We start from the raw sequence: 26,085 nt of genomic DNA on the forward strand, positions 1-26,085 counted from the left end.
TGGCGGAAGTGGCTGGGGAGCTGGGGGGCCCCCGAGGGGGCGGTACCCGTTCCTCCTCCCGGCCGGATGTTTGCCGAGCTTTGACAGGCGTGGCAGAGGGAGCCTTGCCCGAGCGCGGTGAGCTGCTGAGCGCGGGGTCTCGCTGGGCGTGGTGGGGGAAGGGAAAGAGCTGCCCCGGTCCTCCGAAGGGGTGAGGGCCGAAAGGGGAGACCCGGAGGCCGTGGCGCGGGGGTGGGGCTGGGCCTGAGGGCCTTGGTCTCCCCGCTGCCGGGATTTTGCCCCGCTTCGGTGTCTGCAGTGAGAAGACGGCCACTTTCTCTGACTTCTTCCTGTCCCCTCCAAGGCATAGGCCAGGACAGAACAGACCCGTGGGAGGGAGCCGTCTCCCTGACAGGATCTGGCAAAGCACTGAGAGGGAGAAATTGGGGGGAAGTGATCGACCCTGCCCCTTGATAGGTCGTGCTTTCACCTCATGTTCTTGGGAAATGAAATACGTTCAATCTGTTGTTTGTTTTTGACTATGCAAACGTGATTATAGTTTAGAGTTGCTGTCATGGAGGGCTTTTGTTTTTTCCGAGTCACACAACAGTCCGATTCCAGCGCCAGCAAATGCTGTGACTTCAAGTTGCTGTCTCTGTTTCCCCGATAGATATTAGAAGTTCTGGATGCCGTTTTGTGGCTCCTCTTTGAACCCTGTGAATTTGTGACTGGCAGTCACATTAGGTGTTGTTGAGGGGTTGACTTCCACCGAGAGACCACCTCAAACGTACTCGTGGATTCTGTGACCTCTGGGTTCTGTGACCTTTAGCAGTTTGCTCATATCCCCCCCCACCCCCATTTTGCTGAAACCATAAATGGCCCTGAGAGCATATGCTGAACGGTTAGTGCAGTGGTGAGGTGTTTGTGCCCAGCACATTGGTCTTCCACAAATGTTGGTTTCCTTCTTCATTTAGGAAAAATCATTCATTCATTAAGCTAATGACAGAGCATCTGCTATGTGCCAGGCATTATTCTGAATAAGTTGCTTTGTTTTTCTATGCTGGAGAGGGAATCTGGGGCTCTGTGTGTGCAGGCAGAGTGCCCTCTGTGAGTTCAGGCAAAATGAGCTATGGCCTCAGCCTTTGAAATAGGCTCTTCAGCAATAATTCTCAGAGGGCTTGGGAAGCCTTTAAAATTGCATGTAAGATTTCACGGATCTGTTCATTTTTTTTAAGAGAAAAAGTCCACAGATACCAGAATTTTTGAGAGATTCACTGTTTTGCCAAAGTCAAAGCCTTTGCCTAAAGTGATTTTCAGATATTTTCTAAAGGTCAAGGTTTACCTGCTGAAAATGGAATATTAATCTGAGAGCGAGCAGTGTTTTTGCAGAGTGGAGTAGGACTCATAGGTGGCTAGTGTATTTCATTTCTATCATTTTGTGTTAGAACTTCTCTTCACAGGCTTCCCTCATCTCCCACTGAACAGCAGATAAACATCCTGACTCAGAGAAGTCAGTAGAAGCGGGTGAGAGACCAGGGAGCGGGGCCCCACTGTGATTAGTTTTGCTGGTAAAGGAGGCTGTGAGGGAGTTGAAGGCGGTCAGGTCTAGAGCTGACAGGAGAGGTTCCTGGGAAAGAGCTGGGAGTCAAGTTCAGCTTCCTCCTTGATAGTCTCCCTGTCCCTCCCTCACACATAGCTCAGCTCTAGCTGCTGCTTTTAATCCTGTTGACTTCCTTGCAAGTGCTTCTGAGCACTGGAGAGTTCTATTTCTGGGAGGAGCCTTTGCTTCATAGATAAGGAAATTTGAGGTCCAGACAGGAAAGGCTCTTGCCTGGGATCTTTGTAGTCCTTGGCGTGGTCAGGACTCTAACCCAGTTTTTCATACGTTTGACTTCATGCTTTTTCTATCACACCAGGTACTTACTGTGTACAGAAAGATTCCCTTGGATTGCTGTGAGGTGGGGGTGTCAAGGAGTTCCTGGTACCTGGGCAGTGATGGGGAAGGAGAGAAGGCCCAGGCAGGGAGATGTTGTTTTGAGCCGGAATCTGCCCTTTCCTGAGCCAAGTGCTTCCCAACCTTCCTAATGCTGCAACCCTTTAATACAGTTCCTCATGTTGTGGTGACCCCAACCATAAGATTATTTTCATTGCTACTTCATAACTAATTTTGTTACTGTTATGAATCATAGTGTAAATAGCCGTGTTTTCCAATGATCTTAGGGGACCCCTATGAAAAGGTCATTTGGCCCCCAAAGGGGTTGAGAACCAATGAGCTAGAGGATCCTGTGAGAAACAAATTCCTCAAGATGAAAGATTGCCTGGTTGGAGGACCAAGGGCTGAAGGGGAGCAAAGATCTGGGCTTTGGGCAAAGGCAGATTTACTCACCAAGAGAAATCAATGCATCCCCAAATGGGAACGGTTTGCCCTTGAGTTCTTAGGAAGGAAGCTGTATTTCGGTGTCCAGTTGGATTAGTGGAGAAGGCCGAGGGACAGGGAGAGGAAGAGCAAGGAAGAAGCTTTGGTCTTTGCCTTTGAAAGCTTGAAACAGTTTTCCTCCTGACTCAGTGTGTTGCCATGGTGACAAGGCAGTTGTTGCTTAGGCCCTGGGAGCGACTTCACCGTTTAGAGCCCAGGTTGTCACGTGTGCAGGAGAGGAGGTGATGGGAGGTGGTCACGATCCTCCTGGCCCACAGTGTGGATCTCACGGGGCAGCGCCTCTCTTCTTCCTATCCCCAGGCCCTTTCTCTCCTCTTATCTGCCCTGCCGGTTCTCTGACCATATAAGTCATTTTTTTCGGCTTCAGGAATGCAGCCTCTTCTTTGGGGTTGGACAAATGGGTTGGATTGAAACCTTCTTCACCCATCTGGTGAGCTCGAGGGAGGTGTTTTTATGAAGCTGAGAGCAGAAAGTGCCATCTCTTTTGGCCAGATCCTAGGCCTGGTTATAATGCTGCCTCTTTTCCCTCCCTGCCAGCTCTTCTGCCCTTCAAGGCCTCACCTCCATGTTCTAGATATCAAGGGCAGTCTCTTTTCGCTCTGTGCCCTCTCATCCTTAAGGTAATCTGTTGACTTTGCCACAGTGAAACCACTGTCTGGAACCCCTACAGATTTAGAGAGGGCCCAAGAACCTTAGGGACCTGCAGGGATTGGCAGATAGATTCCATCTCCTGCTACTGGTCTTTGTCCCAGGTAAACCAAGCTGAACACCTCAGCCATGGCCTTTGTTTCCCTGGGACCCTATCATCTCCGGCCTGGAGAGAGGAGTGGAGTAGCCAGGGCCCCAGCTGGCCTTTTTCATGGTGTTAGGAGACCCTTGGAGTCCTCAGATTCTTGTGACATCTCTCTCTATAACTGTTGGAGCATGAGGCTTCTGCACTCCAAAACCTCTAAGGATATGCCTTTGGCAGCTGGGACTGCGTTACTTGGTCAGTGGGTGATAGGCAGTGTGGGACTGGCACGGCTCTTAGTGCCCAGCTGAGGACCTGAAGGGAGGTGCTGAGCGGTGCCATCCGCTGCCCCAGCTGCCTTTTCTGGCAACATGCTCTGCTCTGTGGAACTCTTGGCAGGATGAGGACTGTTGAGGAACAGGGACAAGGGTGCCAGAAGAGAAAAGAAGGAGACAAAAGGGTTCACTGTGAGAATCACAGAAGCTAACCCACCACCTTTCTTCCCCTCCCACCCAGGTTTCTCTTCCGGTTCTTTTGCAGGGGACAGACTTAGCCATGGATCCTCTCTCAGAACTGCAAGATGATCTGACCTTGGATGATACCAGCCAAGCTCTGAACCAGTTGAAGCTAGCCTCCATTGATGAGAAGAACTGGCCTTCTGATGAAATGCCAGACTTTCCCAAGTCAGGTGGGTGGTACAATGTCTTTGGCAACTGTAGATGCCACAGAGAGGAGGCCCCTACCAGCTAGAGGAGTCTCCAGGGGTAAGGTTGGGGCAAGGAGACCAGCCCTAGGGTATGGCCATGAATATTATTAGTTCACTGGGGGCAGGCCAGAGAGGATGAGTCATGGAGAAAGTGCTAGGCCAGCCCCCCGGGTGACTCTGCCTTTGCCTTGTTCCTCAGATGACTCTAAAAGCAGCTCTCCAGAACCTGTCACACACCTGAAGTGGGATGACCCTTACTATGACATCGCCCGCCACCAGATTGTGGAAGTAGCAGGTGAGCGTGCCCAGTGTTGTGTCTCTGCCCTCATAGCCTGTGCTCCTGGCTCAGAGAAGCCAGTCTCTTTTTGCCACCAAGAAAGGGTCCACTTTGTGTCTAGCCTCTCGTCTGCTCTTGAGCGTATGTGCCTTCCCTTATGAGCATGGATTGGTTTTGATTGGCCTGTAATAGAGCCACCTACTACTGCTTCCTGACCCGTGGTCCCGTTGTCTCCCACTGCAGCCGTAATGTGGGCAGCCTTGTGGCCCTAGTAACTTGGAAGTTAGAAAGCTGAGTTTGGTCCAGCTCTGTGCTCCGAACTCCCTCCTCACACTGTCGTTGAGAGGAGTACATTGACGCTCGTATGTCAGTGTCCTGGGAGCTAGCTAGTTGGCTCTGAACAAGTGGCCTTGTCCTTCCCTTCATATCCTCTCTTCCCTCCCTTGCCCTGATATCTGCTTTCCCCTATCAGTTCCCGGGGATGTGGATAATGTCACTCCCTTCTAGGAGTTTGGAATGTGCAGAGCCTCCTTCAAACTGTACAATGCCGCACGGCTCCCTGGAGCGTCAGATTTCTAGTGGACGTGCTGCCCTGCTGAGAATGGGTGCAGGAACCCTTTGGGTCTCTGCTTCAGGGAGCTCCTTATATTCATAGGCAAGCCCCAGAGGAGACTAGAGCAGGGGAGTGGAGCCTCAGTAGCTGGCTCTTGCTGTCAGGGTTAGGAGAGGCCATAATGTCTAAGGCATTCATTCCATGGTGCCTGGGCTTCTGATGCTCATCGTGGTCTGGGTTGAGGGCCTTGAATGGTCCCTCTCACCCCTGCAGAAGCAAGACAGAATGCCTCCCTGGCTTAGGTCTGAGCCTGGGAACCTGAGTGAGGTGTCTGTGGAGTGTCTAATGTCTACCTCGATAGCCTCTGGACTTTGTGGTCAGTCAGGAGACAAAAGGTAGGGGCTGTTCCTCTGTCCTCTTATCTTGCAGCAAACACCACCCTGCCCACTCTTTTGTTTGTTCTCCAGAATGTGGCCAGCCTGAGGGGGCCCAGCCAGGTAGGTGTCAGTTCTGGCTGTCTGTGCTTAGCCTGTCCTGGCTGTGGCCTCTGGCTCTATGAATCAGAAAAGGCTCTTGGTGGAGGCTGGTGGCACCAGATTATTTGCAACTCCATTCCAAGAAGCTGGGAGCTACTGGTGGCTTTGGAAGGAGGAAACAACAGAGTTTGTGAGGCATGATAGAGTGGAGGCAGCATAGTGACACATCCAGAAGCCAGGAGAAAGGAGCTCCAGGGGCTGGGCCTCAGGAAGCTCCCAGTGTGGACAAGGCCTGGCCAGCATGCTGCTGCGGGGCCTGTGTGCCTGTCTCCCTGGCAAGGCTTGTTTGAAGAGCCAGTGGTGGTGTCTCTGGCCCTAGAATTCAGAGGAAGAGCCCGTGTGGAAGGGAGAGCAGGTGATGCTCCCAGCTCCTCTACAGCTGTGGTGGTCCCTGCCTTCAGCGGTTGGCATGGACTCAGTCACATTTGACGTGGTCCCAGTAGGGTCTTTCCAGTGTTGTGCTAGTAAAAGTAGACTCTTCAGAAAGGAGGCAAAGAGACCATTATTTGTAACCTGTTCAGTTTCTGCAACAGCTGGTCTCAGGCTTCCAACGTGATGTCAACTGGCTTGCACGATTCCTGACACTAGCAATCTCTAACGAATGTCAGCAGTCTTCATCCACTGTGGGCGTTCTCAGTCCCAGCCCACCGTAGATGTTCTTGGGTTGCAGGTTGTGGTCAGCAGTACCCAGAATGCCTGCTAAGGAAGTTGTCCTGTTGCTGATTAACACCTTGAGAGAGGCCCTGATTGGTATCTGGGGAATGCAGGGCCTGGTTCTCAGGCTTTTCCTACTACACCCTCCTCAGCAGGCCCTCTCCCCAGCACCCTGGAGACACACAGCTGCTAGCTCTGCATCTCTCTAAGGTTCCAGGGCAGAATCAGTCCTCATCCCTTCTGAGAGCAGGGAGGGAGTTCCGGGTGCTTCTTGGAGCAGCTACCCTGCTTGCTTGCGAACTTGGTGATGGGACCCCACTTGTGGGGGCGTGGAGGGCAAGGCCTAGACCCACGGGCTGCCGGCCCTCATCCCATGCTTGCCGTCCAACTCCTGACTTACCCTTCGAGCCCCTTGCTGTCTGGACTCTTTTCAGCGTGTGTGCCTAGAGCAGCCTCCCAGTCAGCACTGGGCCCTGGGTGAGGCCCTCCTCCATTCCTCCTTACATTCTTACACTGGGGTAGCACTCAGGGGCAGAGCTCGTGCCTAGTGCAAGGCCCTGGTTTCCAGCCTTGGTATTGGAAAAATAAAACAATAAAAGAGACCTAAAAAGAAGAGAGAGACCCACCAGTCCAGTAAAATAGGTTTTAACTAGTCATAGTCCCCTTTGACCCCCCTAGGGCCACCAGGGTGTAAATTCCTTTCTCTAGAGAAAGTGCACATCTTTGTAATAGATTTTGTAGAACAGTTTCCTTCCTTCCTTCCTTCCTTCCTTCCTTCCTTCCTTCCTTCCTTCCTTCCTTCCTTCCTTCTTTCCCTCCCTCCCTCCCTCCCCCCCTCTCCTTTTTTTTTTTTTTCTGAGACAGGGTTTCTTTGTGTAGCTTTGCGCCTTTCCTGGAACTCACTTGGTAGACCAGGCTGGCCTCGAACTCACAGAGATCCACCTGCCTCTGGCTCCCGAGTGCTGAAATTAAAGGCGTGCGCCACCACCGCCCAGCTCTTTCTTTCTCTCTTGATGAACTAGTGAGTTTATTAGGATTATTCACAAAAGCATGGATGAAGGGTTTCTACTCCCCACTTCGTGGCCAGCTGAGAGGTGGAACAACATGCTTCTGGCCATAGCCTTAGCCTCTCACCTACACTTGACATTCCAGAGCTCTCAGACCCTCTGCCTTAGCTCAGTCCTCAACTCTTCCAGCCAGTGAGGGCTGCCTTACTCCTGGGGAGCAGCTTCACACAGTGCCCCCCCGAGGTCCCCAGGCTCGCCCACCTCAGTCTCGCTCCTGCATTCCAGGCATTCCTCCTGCTTAGCCGGAACTAGGCAGGTGATCCCCCGGTTCTGAACTCGAGATTGTGTGGCTGGCGGCCGGTCAGTGTCTCTGCCCTGCTGTGCTGCTTCCCTCTCCCCGACAGAGCCAAGTAGAAGTAAATGAGGATGGGAGCTTAGCTCCGAGCCCCCCAAAACCCTAGCGCCCCAGAGTCCAGAGAGCTGGTGCCACCCAGGCCTTCCAAGTGCACCTGCCTCCTAGGTGTGGTGGGCACATACCTGTAATAAATATCGAAGCCGGGTAGTGGCGCACACCCTTAATCCCAGTGCTTGGGAGGCAAAGGCAGGGGGATCTCTATGAGTTCAAGTCCAGCCTCGTCTACATAGTGAGTTCCAGGACAGCCAGAGCTACATAATGAGACCCTGTGTCCTAAAAACAGAAGACAAAAACAAACACAAAGTCCCGATCCCATCACTCAGTAAGCTGAGGCAGAGGAGCTTCAGTTTTAGTCCAGCCTGAGCTCCTATTGACAGCACAGCCTGTCTCAAAAACAAAACCAACAAGCAAAACTGTTGCTGATGTAGCTGCGTGCTAACGATTCTGTTTGGAAAGATTCCTTCTCCAACTTCAGGAAACTCACTGCCTACCACACTCTAATTTGTCACTTAACCATCAAATACAAGTTCAGAAATGAAACTATATGTCATATGACCTGCGTCTTTGTGAAGGCTTCCAACACTGAGTACTTGAGATGGGATCTTACTGTTCTACCCAGGCTGGTCTTGGACTGGTAGGCACCAGTGACTCTCCTGCCTCGGTCTTCTAAGTAGCTGTGATCGAAGGTGTATATCAGCACACCTGGAGACCCACACTACTGAATGACTGACATGAGTCAGAGACAGGAATCAGTCCCTGCTTTCAGGCTGCTGTGAGCCAGTGGGAGACGGAGCATGGTTACCCAGGGGAGTAGAAACTGACAGCATTGGGATGGCTCTTAGTGCTGGGAGCTGTGAGAAGAGCCAGCTCAGCTGTTTAGGGGAAGGTGGAGGCAGTTGGGTGTGGGGGAGTGCCCCAGGTCCCTAGTGGCCAGTTTGGAACAGAACTGTCCAGAGGAAGGTCTGTCTCATACAAGCAGCGAACAACCCGGCCTGCCCCGCTACCAGAGCTTCTGGGCTAGAGGATGTGCAAGAAGATGTGCATGGTGCAGCCCGAGAGCTGAGGCCAAGACTCAGAGTCTGTGAGCCAGTCTAAGGAATTTTTTCCCCCCTGAGACAGGATGTCATGAGGCCCAGCCTGGCCTTGAACTTACTACGTAGCTGATCCTTGCTGGGAACTGCTGATTCTCTTGCCCCCACCTCCCAGTGCTAGTGATATAGTTTAGGGGTCTTGATCAGATTTGTTTATTGTTTTTTCTGCCAATTAAAGAATCAGAAGGCAGGAAAAGTCTCCAGCGCAGCAGAGAGCAGTGGAGAAACTAAACGCTGCAGACAGCAGCAGCAGGCAGAATCGGCCACTGAAGCAACGCGTTTATGGGGCTGAGGAAACACACACATGCAGCAGACCCAGAGGGAAAGGCCCTCTGCAGAGCAGATGGAGCAGGAAAGCTGCAAATTCCAGTCGCTTCTCCAAGGCTCGGTTTTATAAGACTAAAGAGTCTTCCTCCCCTAATTCAGGGTTGGTCAGTTCGCAGACAGATAGGATGGTTGATTGACGAGGCCTTGAGCTTGTTGAGCCGGTCCATCAGCAGGCCTGCTGCTGGTGGGAGACAGAAGCCTACAAGTCCTTCAGTTTGCAGCTGCCAGGCTTTGATCTCAAGTCAGGAGGGTGAGAAAGAAGCTGGCTATCTTAAATTCACCACCTTTATTACCTGCCCATGGCCCCTCCGTATCTTTCTGCCTGCCTGGGAATCTGTGTAACTCCTGGTCTCTCATTAGGATTACATGTGTGTATTGTCACGTCTGGCTTCCATTTTAGGAAATATTTACAGGACTAGGTCTACAGATTCTCTGTAAGGTGGGATTGAGAGGAATGGTGTGCTGTGAAAGTAGAGTTGGGGGCAGTAGCTGTTTATAATCCTCCGAGGTGGATGCTAGGAAAGATTAAGAGACAAGACAGAGCTTTCTGGGCTTGGTGGGCTGGACCTCAGATACTAGCACAAGAAGTTCTTTGGAGGACCCTGCCCAGGCCCTTTTGGACCTAACAAAGCCAGACCATGCTTTGGGTGGAGACAGGAGGGTGAAGGCTTACCCAGGAGCTAGCTGTTAGGGTTGTGAGGCTGCTAGGGTCAGGGCATTCATCCATTAGGGACCAGGCTATCATAGCACGCTTGAGAAGCTGCCTCCTGCTTTTCCTGTCTCAGCCTAGAGAAAAGTGAGAAGCTTTGGGACACTCTGAAAAGGACCAGCCCCTGGACTCCATTGTGGTTGGTCCCTTTTTTTTTTTTTTTTTTTTTTTTTTTTTTTTTTTTTGAGACAGGGTTTCTCTGTGTAACAGCCCTGACTGTTCTGGATCTCAGTTTGTAGACCAGGCTGGCCTTGAACTCACTGAGATCCACCTGCCTCTGCCTCCCAAGTGCTGGGATTAAAGGCATGTGCCACCACTGCCCAGCTTTTTTTCTTTTTTTGCTCTTTGGGGGCCCACCAACTAGCTCCCAATAAATACATGGAGACTTATTCTTATGAATGCTTGGCCTTAGCTTGCCTTGTTTCCAGCCAGCTTTTCTAACTTAACTTAAATTATCCCATTTCAGCTGGGCGATAGTGGCACACACTTTTAATCCCAGCACTCGGGAGGCAGAGGCAGGCAGATCTCTGTGAGTTCGAGGCCAGCCTGGTCTACAGAGCGAGATTCAGGACAGGCACCAAAACAACATAGAGAAACCCTGTCTTGAAAAACAAAAAAACAAAACCACACACACACACACACACACACACACACACACACACACACACAAGGGCTGAAGAGATGGCTTGGAGCTTAAGAGCAGAACACTCTATACATAATAAATAAAGAAATCTTAAAAGAAATTATCCCATTTCCTTTTAACTACATTTTGCCTCAGAGCATCTTACCTTTCTTTATTCTGTGTATCTTTCTTTCCTTTTACTCTGTGACTGGCCCCTGGCATCTTTCTCTCCTTCTCCTCCCTCTTCTCTTCTCCTGAGCCTTGATTTCTCCTGTTTATTCTCTCTGCCTGCCAGCCCTGCCTATCCCTCCCTCATGCCTAGCTATTGGCCGTTCGGCTCTTTATTAGACCATCAGGTGCTTTAGACAGGCACAGTAACACAGCTTCACAGAGTTAAACAAATGCAACATATAAGAATGCAACACATCTTTGCACCATTAACATTCCACAGCATAAACGAATGTAACACATCGGAAACTAATATTTCACAGCACTTCTTCATAGACAGAGCAGGATGATGGGGTTCACCAAGGGAGAATAGTCCTTACTGCTCAGTGGAGCGGAAGGCAGACTCCCTGCATTTTATGGGTTGTGTCCTGAGTTTCTGCTCTCCTGTGTCCCTTCTCCTTTGCCTCTGAGGCAGTCAGGATGAGGCAAGTACAGTTTGGCCTCTTTGGAAAAGTGAAGTCTGTTAGGACACGGGGGCGTGCGGACCAGGCTTTATCAACATTGAGCTTTCATAAGGACCCCTGCTCTAAGAAGAGCATTTCATTTTGGGGCGATAGCATGTCTCAAGAGCTTTCTGGCTTGTGACAGCCAGGGGCCAGACCATCATGTGAAGTGTTTGGAACAAATACATCTGAGAGAAAACACCTAGGTGGAATTTTTTCCAAAGTGTCACAAACTTGCCGGTACTTCATGTTCTTCAAAATATCTTTAGTGGGAAAGATAATTTTTTAAATTTATTTATTTTTATGTGCATTGGGGTCTGTGTGAGGGTGTTGCATTCCCTGGAACTGGAGTTACAGACATTTGTGAGCTGCTATGCGGGCGCTGGGAATTGAACCTGGGTCCTCTGGAAGAGCAGCCAATTCTCTTAACCAAAGAGCCATCTCTCCAGCCTGAACGATAAAATTTTTAGGAGTGTCCAGAGTTCAGTCAGGGCCAAGTGTGGTCAGCTGTTCTAATAATAAAATCAGAAAGTGTCTGTGGGCAGAATTGTTGTTATAGGGAGGCTGACCCCACTGTCTAGCAACAGACCACTTTCCTCTGTAGCTTGGGCTGGCTGAGAAGCAGCCTCTACAGGTTTTCTAGGTCCTTACTGCTCGGTGCTTTGGGGTAAACCAGTTAGTTGTAGGATGTCTGGTGGCAAGACAGTATAGGCCTTGATGGATATATTTTTGGTGAATGAAGGGGCTTTTTTTGGAGACAAGATCTGTTGTGACTTTGTCACCTTCCTGCCTCAGCCTCCCTTGGTGAGATTGCAGGTGTGCACCAGTAGAACACTTAAGAAAGTTCTTAGCAAAATCACATTTATTTTGTGTGTGTGCATGCACATGTGTGTGCAAGCCATGGCACACATGGAGGTCAGAGGTCACCTTTGAGGAATCATTTCTCTTTTTCCACCATATGGGTCCTACCATGTGGGATGAAACAGGTCATCAGGTTTGGCAACAAGTGTCTTAACCCATCGATCTGTCAGCCAGCCCACGAGAACACGTTTACTATTCATGCACACATCAGACTCTGACCTGTCCAGCAGTGTTTCCCAGAGAACACGTTTACTGTTCATGCACACATCAGCCTCTGTACCTGTCCAGCGGTGTTTCCCAGAGAACGCGTTTACTGTTCATGCACACATCAGACTCTGTACCTGTCCAGCAGTTTTCCCTTCCTCCCTCTTCCCGACTCTGTGGACTTGTGGTCTTAGGCCAGTGGTTCAGTGGTTCTCAACCTTCCTAATGCCGTTCCTCTTGGTGTGGTGACCCCCAACTGTAAAATTATTTTCGTTGCTACCTCATAACTGTAATTTTGCTGTTGTTATGAACTGTAATGTAAATATCTGATATGCAGGATATCTGACAGGTGACCCCCGTGAAAAGGCCATTTGACCCCAAAGAGGTCATGACCCACAGTTGAGTACCACTGTTAGACTCTCACAAAATCGTGTAGTAGCTGCCCTTTTGTGCCAGGCTGCTCTCACTTAGCTTATTTCCAAGGTTCATATATATTTTGTGGTGTATGTCAGTACTTTCTTCCTTTTTAGGGTCAAACTTCTGTTGCATGAATATACCTTTTCTCCCCCAATACAGATTTTCTTGTATCTCAGGCTAGCCTTAAATTTATCTAAGTATAGCTAAGGATAACTGAACTTCTGATCTACCTGCTTCTACCTCTGAGTGCTGGGATTACAGATGTAACTATCACCTTCGGTTTATTTGGTACTAGGGATCAAGCCCAGGGCTTCCTGTATGCTAAGCTAAGCAGGCACTGTACCAACTGAGTTACAGCCCCATACACTTATCTTCTGAACACTCAATACTGTTTCTATCCTCAAAGTGATTTTATTGTTACTGTTTTGCTTTCTTTTTATTTTTTGAGACTGTATCTCATGTAGCCTAGGCTGGCCTTGAACCTATTAAGTGGTCTTGAACTCCTGACTCTACCTCCAAAGTGTGGGTTTACAAGTGTGTCTCACCATGACTGGGTTAAAAAGCAAGGCTAAATACTTTTTTTGGGGGGTCCCAATTCAGTGCCCCTGAAGTAACTACCCAGCATGCCCTTGAATAATGGACATAGGTCAGTCAAGCCCCTCCGCTCACTGGCACAGGCCCCAGGTTGGGTAGTTTTTAAGCCCCACCCTCCACTTTGGTTCATTTTCACCGACTCTACTCCATCTTTCTCCACACTTAGGTGATGATAAATATGGGCGGAAGATCATTGTCTTTAGTGCTTGTCGAATGCCCCCTAGCCATCAGCTGGACCACAGCAAGCTCTTGGGGTGAGTACCTTCAGGGGAGTAGAGTGGGCTGCTCCGGAGTCTCGGTAGCCTGAACCAGTCTCCATGCTCTCCTTCACCCTGGGCACCAGGTTACCTTTCTTAACCACCCTCGTCCTATAAGGAAGCTGCTTTATATATGCTGAAGAACACTAGACAAGGAGTCAGACTGAGTTCTAGTCCTAGAGACTGACCTTGGCAAGTGTCTAAGAACCTTATTTTCTCATCATTCAAAGAAGAGAATGAAGCATGTGGCCTCTTTCCTGTCAGGAGTAAGAGAATGCACCAGAAATAACCTCAAAAAGGAAATACTTTCCAAATATGTACAACTGTATGGTATTTCTGATGTAGTCATGATTCTTTTTTGTTGTTTTATTTTGTTTTGAAATGGGTTTCTCTGTGTAGCTCTGGCTGCCCTGGAGCCTACTCTGTAGACCAGGCTGGCCTCGAACTTGTAGATCCACCTGTCTCTGCCTCCCAAGTGCTGGATTAAAGGTATGCACCACCACCACCAGGCATACTCATGATTCTTTGCTTTTAAAGAATTTATTTAATTTTATTTTATGTGCATTGCTGTGAGGGTGTTGGATCCCCTGGAACTGGAGTCACAGTTGTGAGCTGCCATGTGGGTGGTGGGAATTGAACCCAGGTCCTCCGAAAGAGCAGCCAGTGCTCTTAACCTTTGAGCCATCTCTCCAGCCTCATGATTCTTTTTTTTTGGGGGAGGGGGGTTTCGAGACAGGGTTTCTTTGTGTAGCTTTGCGCCTTTCCTGGATCTTGCTCTGTAGACCAGACTGGCCTCGAACTCACAAAGATCCACCTGCCTCTGCCTCCCGAGTGCTGGGATTAAAGGCGTGCGCCCCCACCGCCCGGCTAAGCCTCATGATTCTTAATCATTTCTATTTATATTCATAATTACCATTATCTTACTTTGTACCAAGTTTGGTGTCAATGGTTTCTGCACCTGTGGGGCTTCTGCTACTGAATGTATGTTAGAATCTCTCCGAGCACAAATCCAAAGGCTGCTTGTCTCAGTCTGTTGCTGTGAAGAGACACCATGACCAAGGTAGCTCTTACAGAGGGTTTAACTGGGGACTTGCTTACAGTTTTAGAGGCTTAGTCTGTTGTCGTCATGGTAGGGAGCAGGCAGGCATGGTACTATGCTGGAGAAGTAGCTGAGAGCTACTTTCTGATCTGCAGGTGCTCGCGCACACACGCCTTTCTCTCTTTCTGGTGCTGTGCTGGAGAAATAGTGCAGCTTTATATATAATATATAATTTTGTATAAATATATCCCAGTTTGCAGGCAGCAGACACACACACATGCGCACACACACACACACACACACACACACACACACACACACACACGGCCTGGCATGGGCTTTTGAAGCCCCTAAGCCCGCCCCAATGACACACTTCCTCCAACAAGACCACACCTCCTACTTCTGATTCTCCTGAAACACATCCACTCTCTGTTGACTGAGCATTCAAATATATAACCTATGGCGGCCATTCTCAATGCAGCCAGCACACTGTTTAAACGCTGACGTGTGTGGCAGACCTCTCCTGGCCTTTCACTGTTGAGCCAGCACTGGGGCCGTAGCTGGGACCATGTGCTGTCAAGGCATGTGAGGTACTCCACAGAAGCAGAGCAGAAACTGCCCTGTTTGCTCAGGGTAGCCGTTTCTGTGCTTTCTCCTGACCAGTTTCAAGTGCTCTCTAAAATGTAAGCTATGCACACCATCCCAGCAGCTCCCTGTGGTCCTGCATGCATGCTGTACCACCACCACAGCAGCTCCCTGTGGTCCTGCATGCATGCTGTACCACCACAGCAGCTCCCTGTGGTCCTGCCTGCACGTCCTGCCTGCATGCTGTACCACCACCACAGCAGCTCCCTGTGGTCCTGCATGCTGTACCACCACAGCAGCTCCCTGTGGTCCTGCTTGCATGCTGTACCACCACAGCAGCTCCCTGTGGTCCTGCTTGCATGCTGTACCACCACAGCAGCTCCCTGTGGTCCTGCCTGCATGCTGTACCACCACCACAGCAGCTCCCTGTGGTCCTGCATGCTGTACCACCACAGCAGCTCCCTGTGGTCCTGCCTGCATGCTGTACCACCACCACAGCAGCTCCCTGTGGTCCTGCATGCTGTACCACCACAGCAGCTCCCTGTGGTCCTGCATGCTGTACCACCACAGCAGCTCCCTGTGGTCCTGCATGCATGCTGTACCACCACAGCAGCTCCCTGTGGTCCTGCATGCTGTACCACCACAGCAGCTCCCTGTGGTCCTGCCTGCATGCTGTACCACACAGCTCCTGTGTCTGCATGCTGTACACACAGCAGCTCCCTGTGGTCCTGCTGCATGCTGTACCACCACAGCAGCTCCCTGTGGTCCTGCCTGCATGCTGTACCACCACCACAGCAGCTCCCTGTGGTCCTGCATACATGCTCTGCACATGCCGTGTTGCAGTGGTCACAGAAGAAAGGCCGAGCCTGAGTGTGGAGTCTGCTGGTCTCAGCTGAGATAGAGGCAGAGGCTCATTCCTTGTAGTGAGTCTTTCTCTCTCTGGCCTTGTGACCCTTTCTGTATGGCTCCTAAAATAGAGCAAGCAGAGTTTTATTGGAGACCCACCACGTGTCCAACCAGAAATATTCACCATAGAGTTCTTCCCGAGGAGGCTGAGTCACAAACCCACTCCAGCTTTTTTGCCACCTCTGATGTACCAAGTGGCAGACTTGTGGCCAGGCAGAAGGTCTAGTGAGAGGAAATCACAGGCAATGGAAAGCACCTAGTTTTTAGGGGCAGTTACTGAGGAAGCTGTGTCTACCTTTTATCTTCCTCCAGGCTCCAGAAGCCCTAGGCAGTTTGCTGCTGCAGGGCCTCTTTCCCTACACACACACACACACACACACACACACACACACACACACACGCACACCACATACACATATAACACACACACACCACATACACACACACACACATACACACACACACATGCACACACACGCACACACACCACATACACATACACCACACACACACACACACCTCACACACACACACACACACACACACCACACCACATACACACACACACCACATACACATCACATACACCACACACACACACACACACACACACACACACACACACCACATACACCCCAACCCACCCTCTACCGCCACCCCCACCCCATCTAGTCACAGTCCCTCCTGAGACTGGACTCATGTCCCACTAGTTCTGTGTGCCCTGTTTTCAGTCAGATTACATCAGACTTGGCCTTCCCCCACTCCCCACCCAGATCTAGGGGGTTGGAATGGAAAAATGCTTGAAGCTTGGACTCAGAAGACCAGTTAAATTTGAGCTCTGATTTTAACTAGCTATGTGCTTCGAGGCAAATCTCCGAGTTCTGTATGAACTCTGAGTTCTCTGTCCTCACAGGGTTGCTATGGGTAGCGATGAAATTCCATCACACATATTTTAGAGTATTACAGGGTTGAGAGGTTAAAAACATGGCAGTAGTTATACAGGAAAACAACACCTATACAATAATGAAGTCTCGCAGACCTGTCACTCAGAAAGGAAACCACTGTTTTGCTACATCCTCTTTGTATTTTTTCTATATGTGGAACTCTGTATTCAATTTGATGTCTTGGATAATTCTTCCATCTTTGGGTATAAAACATTCCTCAAAGATATCCTTTGATGTCCTTTTGTTTTTTACCCCAGGCTTGGTGGCACATGTCTTTAATCTCAGCACTTGGGAGGCAGAGGCAGGTGGATCTTTGAGGCCAGCCTGGGCTACTGAGTGAGTTCAAGGACAGCCAGGGTTACACAGAGAAACCCTATCTCAAAAAACAAAACAAAACAAAACCCAAAAAGACATATTTAGCTGGGCAGAGTGATGCGTGCTTTCATCCCAGCACTTGGGAAGCAGAGGCAGGTGGTCTCTGTGAGTTCCACGTCAGCCTGGTCTACATAGGAGTTCTAGGCCAGACTGGTCTACATAGGCATTCCAGGCCAGCCTGGTCTACATAGGCATTCCAGGCCAGCCTGGTCTACATAGGCGTTCCAGGCCAGACTGAGTTACATAGTAAAACCCCGTCTGCTCCCACTGCCCCCCCAAAGCCCCCACACAAAACAAAACATGTTATTTACATATAGTATGCATATAGAAAAGTAAACAAATTGTGTACTACTTTCTTTTTTCTTTTAAGACAGCTCTCATTTTGTTGCCTAAGCTTAATGACCTCTTTTGCCTCAGCTTTCTGAGTATCTGGGACTACATACATATAACACTACACCCAGTTTTTGGTGAATTTGATGATGCATGTCCGCAATCCCAGCACTTGGGAGGCTTATGAAGGAGGATTTTGAGTTTCAGGCCAGCCTGAGCTACAGAGTGGGACCTTGTCTCGAAAAACCTAAATACAAAACAAAACAGAAACTCCATACATATCAGTGCCCCCCTTCTGGTCTCCAGTTTGCTTTTCCAGTGTGTGCTCAAGGGTGACCACTGTTCTGACGCCTGACTTCACAGATTAATCCTGTCTGTAGAAGCATCCTGTGAGATAGTCTATTTATAGATGTCCCAGGGTTTCTTTAGCCAATCTCCTGATATTGGACAATTTGCTGGCTGCTCAGTTGTTATTTTTTCCATAATAAAACTGGAATGAACAGTCTCCTGCAAGAGTGTTTCTGCTTCCCTCCGTTTCCGTAGGAAAAGTTCTTGAACATTCTCTTACACGGTCAGAGAGCGTGAGCATTGTCCAGCCTCTGACAGGTGCCATTTTATTGCACTCCAAAGGTCGCGGCATGCATCATGGATGGACGAGTCACTTTACTGTCCTCTGTGCTGCGTTCCTCACTGCAAAATGCCTCCTCTTGTTGCTGTTGTTGTATTGCTTTTTGAGAAAGGGTTTCTCTGTGAACAGCCCTGGCTGTCCTGGAACTTGCTTTGTAGACCAGGCTGGCCTAGAACTCATAGATCTGCCTGTCTCTGCCTCCTGAGTGCTGGAATTAAAGATGTGTGCCACAACACTCAGCTGCAAAATGCCGTCTTAGTATGTGATGGCCCTTTGTCAACTACAGAGTGCTTAGTGTGGATAAGGACTAAGTTAAATTATTCTCAGTTTAGTACTGCTCAGAATCTGTGGTAACTTGGCATTAGCATTTCTGCCCTGCCTACCTGTGCTGGCCCAGCTCTGCACCCTGGGACCCATCATTAGGCTGCTGTCTCTAGGTCAGATCATCCATCTGGGCACGTAGTCAGGTCTTGGGGCACTCCCTCACACATTCCCCCCGCTCTTGGATGTGTTTAGCATTTGGCCTGCTTGGAGTGGCGTCCCTACTAGAGCCAAGGGCCTGACTGGCCATCTTCTAAGAGGTCTGATCCTGGGCTTTCTGCCCTCTCCCTGTTTATTTCTTCCAAACTTCCCAGTGTGTTCAACGTGTGTGTGTGTGTGTGTGTGTGTGTGTGTGTGTGTGTGTGTGTGTGTGTTTTGGGGTGGTACATACCCTGTTGTGAGCATAGGGAACCTGAGGAGTATGGCTTTGTGGACCATTAAAAAACTTGGAGTTGGGCCGGGCAGTGGTGGCGCACGCCTTTAATCCCAGCATTCAGGAGGCAGAGGCAGGCGGATCTCTGAGTTTGAGGCCAGCCTGGGCTACAGAGTGAGTTCCAGGAAAGGCACCCAAACTACACAGAGACCCTGTCTCGGAAAAAAAAAAAAAAAGCCTAGGAGTTGGAACGGTTGACCTTCTGGTCATCCTGATGTCCTTTCATGGGCACAGTGTTTTACAAACTGTACCACAAATCACATACAAAGGGCAGCTCTTGTCCAGGTCTAGAATGCAGTCTTGGAGTTGGACTTCACCACTGTGCCCCACCACAAACTGAAACCTTGGCTAAGCGCTTGACCTCTGTTGATTGCCCTTGTTAGTAACGGGGTTAACTTCAGCTCATTTGTGATGAGGGAGAATGAGGTAATGGATTGGAAGTACTTGGCAGACACTAAAAGCTTTTACTAATAACCAGTGACTGTCCTCTTTACTGACTCAGGGTGATCCTGAGAAAAACATGTCGAACCCTTTTAACTGGATACACAGCCTAGCCTGGAGCCCAGGTCTGCTGCTTCTGCTGCTCAAAATGAGAGCTGTCGGCGTGCGTACTTCTCCTGGGCCCAGCTCCCTGCCCTCTGCCTCCTTCCAGGAAGAGGCTGTGGGTTACAGAGCCGCATGGCAGCAGGGCGGGAGCCTCTGTGGAGAAGGAAGCATGACGCAAGTCCTGGCTTCTGTTGTAACAGGGGCCACGCCTGTTGTGCAGAGGACAGGTCTGAGCGGGGCTCTTTGTGTGTTTATGATGTTGGGGTTGAACCTATGGCTCACACATGCTAGAAATCACTCTACCATGGAGCTACCCCAGCCCCGGGCATTTGTCTTGAAGGTACTTGAAACACACCCTGGACCAGTATGTGGAGAGTGACTACACCCTGCTGTACCTGCACCACGGCCTGACCAGTGACAACAAACCCTCCCTCAGCTGGCTGCGGGACGCCTACCGGGAGTTTGACCGCAAGTGGGTGGGGACACGGGGTGGGCTCCAGAGCCGGCGGGGGTGGCTCTGGGCCAGCAGCTCTCCGGGCTCTGGGCTGTCCTCGTGGTCAGAAGCTTATTCCATGTCAATAGAGGCAGGGCCCCAACAGCCCTGCCCCTCACTCCACCCATTCCCAAGTTTCCCAAATGTCCTGCAGGTACAAGAAAAACATCAAGGCCCTGTACATTGTGCACCCAACCATGTTCATCAAAACCCTGCTTATCCTCTTCAAGCCCCTCATCAGGTGAGCAGGCCACAGGTGTGCACCCCTCACATACCAAGCAGATACCCAGGGTGGCCAGCTTGGGATGATACCTGTCTGCAGGGAGAGTAGCGGCCTATCATGGGGCCCAGGCTGACCCAGATCCTTCCCTTTGCCTCCAGTTTCAAGTTTGGACGGAAGATCTTCTATGTGAATTACCTGAGCGAGCTGAGTGAGCATGTGAAGCTGGAGCAGCTGGGGATTCCTCGCCAAGTGCTCAAGTGAGGCAGCGGGTGGGCGCGTAAGCCGGGTGTGTGTGTGTGTGTGTGTGTGTGTGTGTGTGTGTGTGTGTGTGTGTGTGTGTGTGTGTGTGTGTGTGTGTGTGTGTGTGTGTGTGTGTTCGTGTGGACCCACTGCTCAGTTGTCGGTGTGTTGTGTGGGAGGCAGAGGAACCTGGGCAAGAGGGAGCCTAGAGAAGCCAGGGAAATGAGAAAGGCCGCGTCAAGATCCAGAGACAGTAGATGGAGCCAAATCCAACCCCGTTTCCGTCACAGGCTTTTGACTGAACCCTTTAAAGTGTTTGTTTTCCACTGTGTTACATTAAGTGGGGCTGTTTTGAGGACATATGAAATAATCCATGGAAAATCACAGTAAACACAAAGTTGGCGACAAGACTGCAGAGCCAGAGGGCCTGACGCTTGTTCCATCTACTCTCCCAGGTATGATGACTTCCTCAAATCCACACAAAAGAGCCCCGCGACAGCTCCCAAGCCCATGCCCCCACGCCCTCCGCTGCCCAATCAGCAGTTCGGGGTCTCCTTGCAGCAGTGAGTATGCTAAGGTTAGGCAGGTCCGGGCTGATGGGGGTTGGACCAGCATGCAGAGTCCCAGCTCACCCCTTGCTCCCCCAGCCTCCAGGAGAAAAGCCCCGACCAGGAGCCCATTCCTATTGTGCTCAGGGAGACGGTTGCTTACTTGCAGGCTCACGGTGAGTGCTGTGGAGCCCAAGGCCCCTTGACCTTCCAAGTCACCCTGTTCCCCAGTTGCCCTTGAGAAAGAAACTCCGGGCAGGGCATAGAAAAGTACACTCCCAATGACCCTTCTTGGAATTCCGAGACTGGTAGGGCAGGGAAATGATCCATCACCCAGAGTTCTGAGACTCACCAGGCCCCCTTGTTTCCCAGCTCTCACAACTGAGGGCATCTTCCGGAGGTCGGCCAACACCCAGGTTGTTCGGGAAGTGCAGCAGAAATACAACATGGGTGAGTGGGCCAGACTCTAGAGCTCATCCAGACCGTGTGTGCACATTAGTGTGGGGGGTGGGTGGGTGTGTGTGTGGAGAGAGAGAAGATGGAACATGTAACTGTGAGGGGCTGTAAGCAAGAAGAAAATTCTTGCCGAAGTTTCCATGTCCTTTGGTGTGACAGTTTTTTTGGTTTTCTTGTTGTTTTTTAAGATTTATTTATTATGTATACAGTGTTCTGCCTGCATGTATGCCTGCAGACCAGAAGAGGGCTCCAGATCTCATTACAGATGGTTGTGAGCCACCACGTGGTTGCTGGGAATTGAACTCAGGACCTCTGGAAGAGCAGCCAGTGCTCTTAACCTCTGAGCCATCTCTCTAGACCAGCTGTTGTATTTTTAAAACAACGGGAAGGAGTCACGCCATACAACAGGGCTTACATGGGTGATTTATTGAAGGGAGGGGAGAGAAGGGGGCAGAGACTGGTCCCCGGGAATGAGAACGAAGAAAGAGATGGGAGGTGGGCAATAAGGAACCGTAGCAAATGTACACAGGGGGTGCTCTTAGTGGCGGCAGCTGAGGATGTACCCCACTGTCAGGGCCCTAAGGGCAGGCCAGTCCAGATGCCCACATGCTAACAGTGACCACAGAGGTCCTCCATCTGCCTGGCTGCCCAGGCTTGCTCCTCACCTTCCGGAGCTGCAGCCTTGGGTTCCAGATCATTTAGAGGCAAGGAGTAACTGCCATGTGTGCCAGTGCCCGCCCTCAGGCTCTCCGGTGGTCTGAGCCTGTATCCCCTTGTTACAGAGGAGGAGGAGAGGCAATGGGGGACCCAGGGAAAGGCAGCTTGTGCAGTAGAAGAAGGACATAGGGTGTGGGGCTTGCTGGCCGCCGCCTTGGTCTCATCCTTTCTCCCTCACGAAGGGCTGCCCGTGGACTTTGACCAGTACAATGAGCTGCACCTGCCGGCTGTCATCCTCAAGACCTTCCTTCGGGAGCTTCCTGAGCCCTTGCTAACCTTTGACCTCTACCCCCACGTTGTGGGCTTCCTCAGTGAGTTTCCTCTTTCCTCCCCAGCTGTGTAAATCCTCTGCCAGAGCTGGATCTGAGCTCAGGGATGTGTACATGGCCGTACATCTACCTACCCTCCCCTGCAGGCTGTAGGCATAAGCAGCTCCCAGCAAGTTCGGTTGGGGTTCCCCACTAGTCTGATGGCAGGGTTTCCTGAGTTAGTCCTCTGCTCTGTATGTAACCTGGGCCTCCCTCCTCACAGATATTGATGAAAGCCAGAGAGTGGAGACAACCCAGCAGGTTCTCCAGACTCTGCCAGAGGAAAACTATCAGGTGCTTCGCTTCCTGACGGCCTTCCTGGTGCAGGTGAGACAGCCTTGGCCTCCACTGCTCACCCGCCCACGGGGCTCGCTCACCGCCCACGGGGGAGGGTCACTGCTTGGGTGCCCTGGATGTGGTTGCTGGGAGTAAGAGGCAGGGGCCATAGATTCTAGCTGGAGCCCGTTTGCTTCCACAGATCTCTGCCCACTCTGACCAGAACAAGATGACCAACACTAACCTGGCTGTCGTCTTTGGCCCTAACCTGCTGTGGGCCAAGGATGCCGCCATCACTCTCAAGGCCATCAATCCCATCAACACCTTCACTAAGTTCCTCCTGGATCACCAAGGGGAGTTGTTCCCCAACAACACAGATGCCCAGGGGGTCTGAGCTCAGCCCCCACCTCCAGCCCCTTCTCTGGCAGCCCCAGTTGGACTTGGCCTCTGGTAGTAACCTTATTGGAGTCAGGGGCTCCTGCCTAGGGAGGGGCCCTGAAGCCCCAGGAGATGGAAGTTGGAGCCCACTAACTGGGCGGCCCTCCTCTCCCTCTGCCCAGCCCACCTCACCAGCCCTGGAGGCCTCTGGTATCGTAAGACATTTTCTTTGCCTTATACTTCTCACTGCCTCTTTGGTTGCTGGGCTTTCCAGACCGGGCTTGGCTCTTCTAGGACTGAGCCCCAGGAACCCCTTCCCTTTTCCTGCCTGTTTCCCTGGCAACTGTAGACTAAATCACTGCCGGCTCTGCTGGTATGGGGGCTGGTCCTCTTTCCTGATTGCTAGGAGATGGGACAGCTGAGCTCCTTGGCTTGGGCTGGCTGCTAAGGTACCTCCCTTTCTGGTCAGTTGCTATGCTTTATAGAAGTGAGTTTTGGCCTGGGTACAAGTTCCCTATGTCTGCCCTTCCTACTAATAGGGATGACAAGACCAGAGCTGGCTTGTCTCTTCTGCCCTCTGGGTCTGTTCCTCCCCAAGTGGTACTGCCCCAGTGTGTCCTATCCCCCGTTTCTGCCACACTTGGCCTCTTAGATAGCCGGAGTCTGAGCAGCTGTTGAAACGGTCCTCTCCCGGGAGAGTCCCAGTGTCGAGTAGTATCAGTGACAGCAGCCCCGGCCCTCCGTGTCTTCTCTCCATTCTCATGTGCACAGATCCTCAGCCAGTGGAGGGTGGGTCTTTCTGGTGTGGAGCCCCTCTGGTCCTGTTGTGGCCAGAGGGGCCACTGCTTCAGAACTCATGGTGGCTCTCACGTCTTGTCTGGGTACTCTTGGAGGGCAGGAGCTCAGAAGCCCCTAAGAGGGGCAGAGGTTTTACTAATAAATCACGCTGCCAGGCAGGTTCTCACAGCTCCTTTGAGGGAATATGGTGGCCACAGGGCCCTGTTGTCTTTCAGCAAGCCTGAGCCCTGGTAGCCGATAGCTTTCCTTCTCCTCCCAGTGTAAAGTCTGCCCCACAGTGATAGGGCAGTCAGTACCTGCAGTGACCTGCCCCAGGGGTGGCCAGGCCCGACAGCTCCAGAGACGGTACTGGGGGCTGCGGAGTCTGCACTGCCCGCCTTGCAGCCGAGGCCAGGCCTGACCCCACCGTCTTTCTCCTGCACCACTGTGTGTCAGGTCTCTGGTGCCTCAAGTGCTGCTTCTGTCCTCCCGGCCCCCCGGGGCCACACTCTGCTTTCACCCACCTTTTGTATCAAGTGTTGCTACACTCCATTCGCTGAGGAGCCTTTCGGACCTTCTCTAGCCCTTCTCCTGGCCCTGCTCTGTCAGTCTGTCACTGGGGGCGTTCTTACTGTGAATCCAGTGTTCACACTTACCATGATTTCCTTGGCACCAATCATGTATTTCACCATTTGCACTTTTTGTATTTCAATAAAAATGGAAATGGAAAACGTCCATGTGGCTGTTGAGGAAGTAAGGCTCCGAAGTCCAGAACCGAGTGGGAGTGCGCTGTGGCCGAGAAAGAGGGCCTCACGCAGTCCCTGCCCAGTCATCTTCTTTTCCTAAGGAAAGCTGGGCAGACAGGAAAGTCCACTGGGTCCTTACCGAGCATGGTGACCCCAAGCAGCTGTGTCAGAGGACTCACCCCACGTCCTGCACACTTAAGTCCAGCGCCTTCCAAGATCACATGCAAGTGGGACTGAACTAGAGTGGAGTGGCGGGTGTAGGGTTTCCAGTGAAGAGCCAATGACTTACTTCAAATTTCAATATGATTATTGTGTGAATTGGCTCCTGCCCTTCCCTTTTATGTAGGTCCCGAGGAAAAGCTCAGGCTGTCAGACTTGGAGCAAACCCTCACCAATGGTGACATCTCTCTAGCCCTAAGGCTCTATTGTCTTGAAGGTCACATGCATGTAACACCTGCTCTGCTTAAATAATAAGGGCTGAGAGCTCGAGAATGAAGAGTTAAGAAGAGCACTTGGTGCTCTTCCAGAGGACCTGGGTTCAATTCCCAGCACCCACACAGCAGCTTACAACCCTCTTCTGGCCTCTGGGCACTATATACACATTCTACACAAACAGACATCCACACATACAAATTTTTAAAAAAAGCTAAGAGCCATATTATGCCTGGAAGACAGTACTCTGTGAAACTGTTCCCTTTCCTGGTTGATCATTCTCCGGGCAAGGAAGTACCAGGTCACCATTCATATTTGTATATCTGCAGCATTCCAGCTGTTCCCTTGTGTTGTATAGTAGGACCAGGGCCTCTTCTCCCAGCTGATTGTGTGAAGGAAACTTAAAAGGGAGAGAACTAGAGTGAACATGGACATCAGGGTGGGTTTTACACTCATATTAGGGATTGAATTTTGTTTGTTTGTTTATTTTTGAGACAGGGTCTGACTCCTGGAACTGTGTAGACTAGGCTGGCCTCACACTGAACAGAGATCCACTCACCTCCTGAATGCTGGGATTGAAGGCATAGACCATCACGCTCAGGCCTCGGGCTTGAGTCTTGATTCTTACCCACTCTTATTGGTGGATTGGCTTCCAACTGGGACATTTATCAAAAACTGGTTCCTCTGGGGAAAGTGACCAGAGGGATCATCCCAGCCTCATGTGGCAGCCAGCTGGGATTCAGTTTTCCTCTTTTCTTCCCCCCACCCCCCAACCTGACTCTCAGCCTGGGAGGCTATACTCTCCACGGCCACCTCGCCACACCGGCTCTGCAGTCTGCTCTCCTCCCTCTTTTGAGTAGATTTGGTTTTAAAGGTTGAAATGGTTACTTTCATGCTGGGGATGCAGCTGTTGTGGAACTGGAACTCAGAGATCCCCCTGCCTCTGTCATTCAGTGCTGGATTCAAAGGCGTGCACCACTACACCCAAGATGATAAATCTTAGGCTGGTTTCAAACTTGTGATCCTTTTGAGTGCAGTGATTATAAGCTTGTACCATTACACTTTTTTGTTTATTTTGTTTTTTCAAAACAGGGTTTCTCTCTATATAGCCTTGGTTGTCCTGGAACTTGCACTGTGGACCAAGCTGGCCTTGAACTCAGAGGAGCTACCTGCCTCTGCCTCCCAAATGCTGGGATTAAAGGCGTGTGCTGCTGCTGCCACCGCCAACCTCACAATTACTTGTCTTTTATGGCAATTTAATGGCTTGCAAGTGGGAGGAAGACAGAATTTTACCTGTCACAGTTATCAAGGGTAGGTTCCAAATATCTGCCTATTGC

At 50.9% G+C, this 26,085-nt stretch overlaps 1 protein-coding gene across 4 annotated transcripts; it reads left to right on the plus strand.

Annotated features, from left to right (window-relative positions):
- Positions 1-5: 5 nt before the first annotated feature.
- On the plus strand, positions 6-24,307 carry Arhgap1 (Rho GTPase activating protein 1). Of its 4 annotated transcripts, none has more exons than XM_028878921.2 (14): positions 6-117; positions 2,954-3,036; positions 3,663-3,834; positions 4,052-4,147; positions 12,957-13,044; positions 19,495-19,626; positions 19,802-19,888; positions 20,029-20,127; positions 20,566-20,673; positions 20,758-20,834; positions 21,031-21,108; positions 22,014-22,142; positions 22,363-22,466; positions 22,618-24,307. In XM_028878921.2, the coding sequence occupies exons 3-14, from the start codon at positions 3,702-3,704 to the stop codon at positions 22,807-22,809; spliced, it is 1,323 nt and encodes a 440-aa protein (XP_028734754.1). In that variant the 5' UTR covers positions 6-117; positions 2,954-3,036; positions 3,663-3,701; the 3' UTR covers positions 22,810-24,307. The 4 variants fall into 4 exon arrangements, with proteins under 4 accessions (XP_028734754.1, XP_037060888.1, XP_037060889.1 ...); XM_037204993.1 differs by having other exon boundaries at positions 3,687-3,834; XM_037204994.1 differs by lacking the exon at positions 2,954-3,036 and having other exon boundaries at positions 3,687-3,834.
- Positions 24,308-26,085: the final 1,778 nt, after the last annotated feature.

This window comes from Peromyscus leucopus, chromosome 4 (genome assembly GCF_004664715.2).
Source record: "Peromyscus leucopus breed LL Stock chromosome 4, UCI_PerLeu_2.1, whole genome shotgun sequence".
Lineage (NCBI taxonomy): Eukaryota > Metazoa > Chordata > Mammalia > Rodentia > Cricetidae > Peromyscus > Peromyscus leucopus.

Coding starts and splice junctions, on each gene's coding strand:
- Arhgap1 (XM_028878921.2), top strand. CDS start 3,702: ATGGATCCTCTCTCAGAACTGCAAGATGATCTGACCTTGGATGATACC. Junction 20,835..21,030: donor TGCTTACTTGCAGGCTCACG/GTGAGTGCTGTG, acceptor CTTGTTTCCCAG/CTCTCACAACTGAGGGCATC. Junction 22,467..22,617: donor TGACGGCCTTCCTGGTGCAG/GTGAGACAGCCT, acceptor TTGCTTCCACAG/ATCTCTGCCCACTCTGACCA.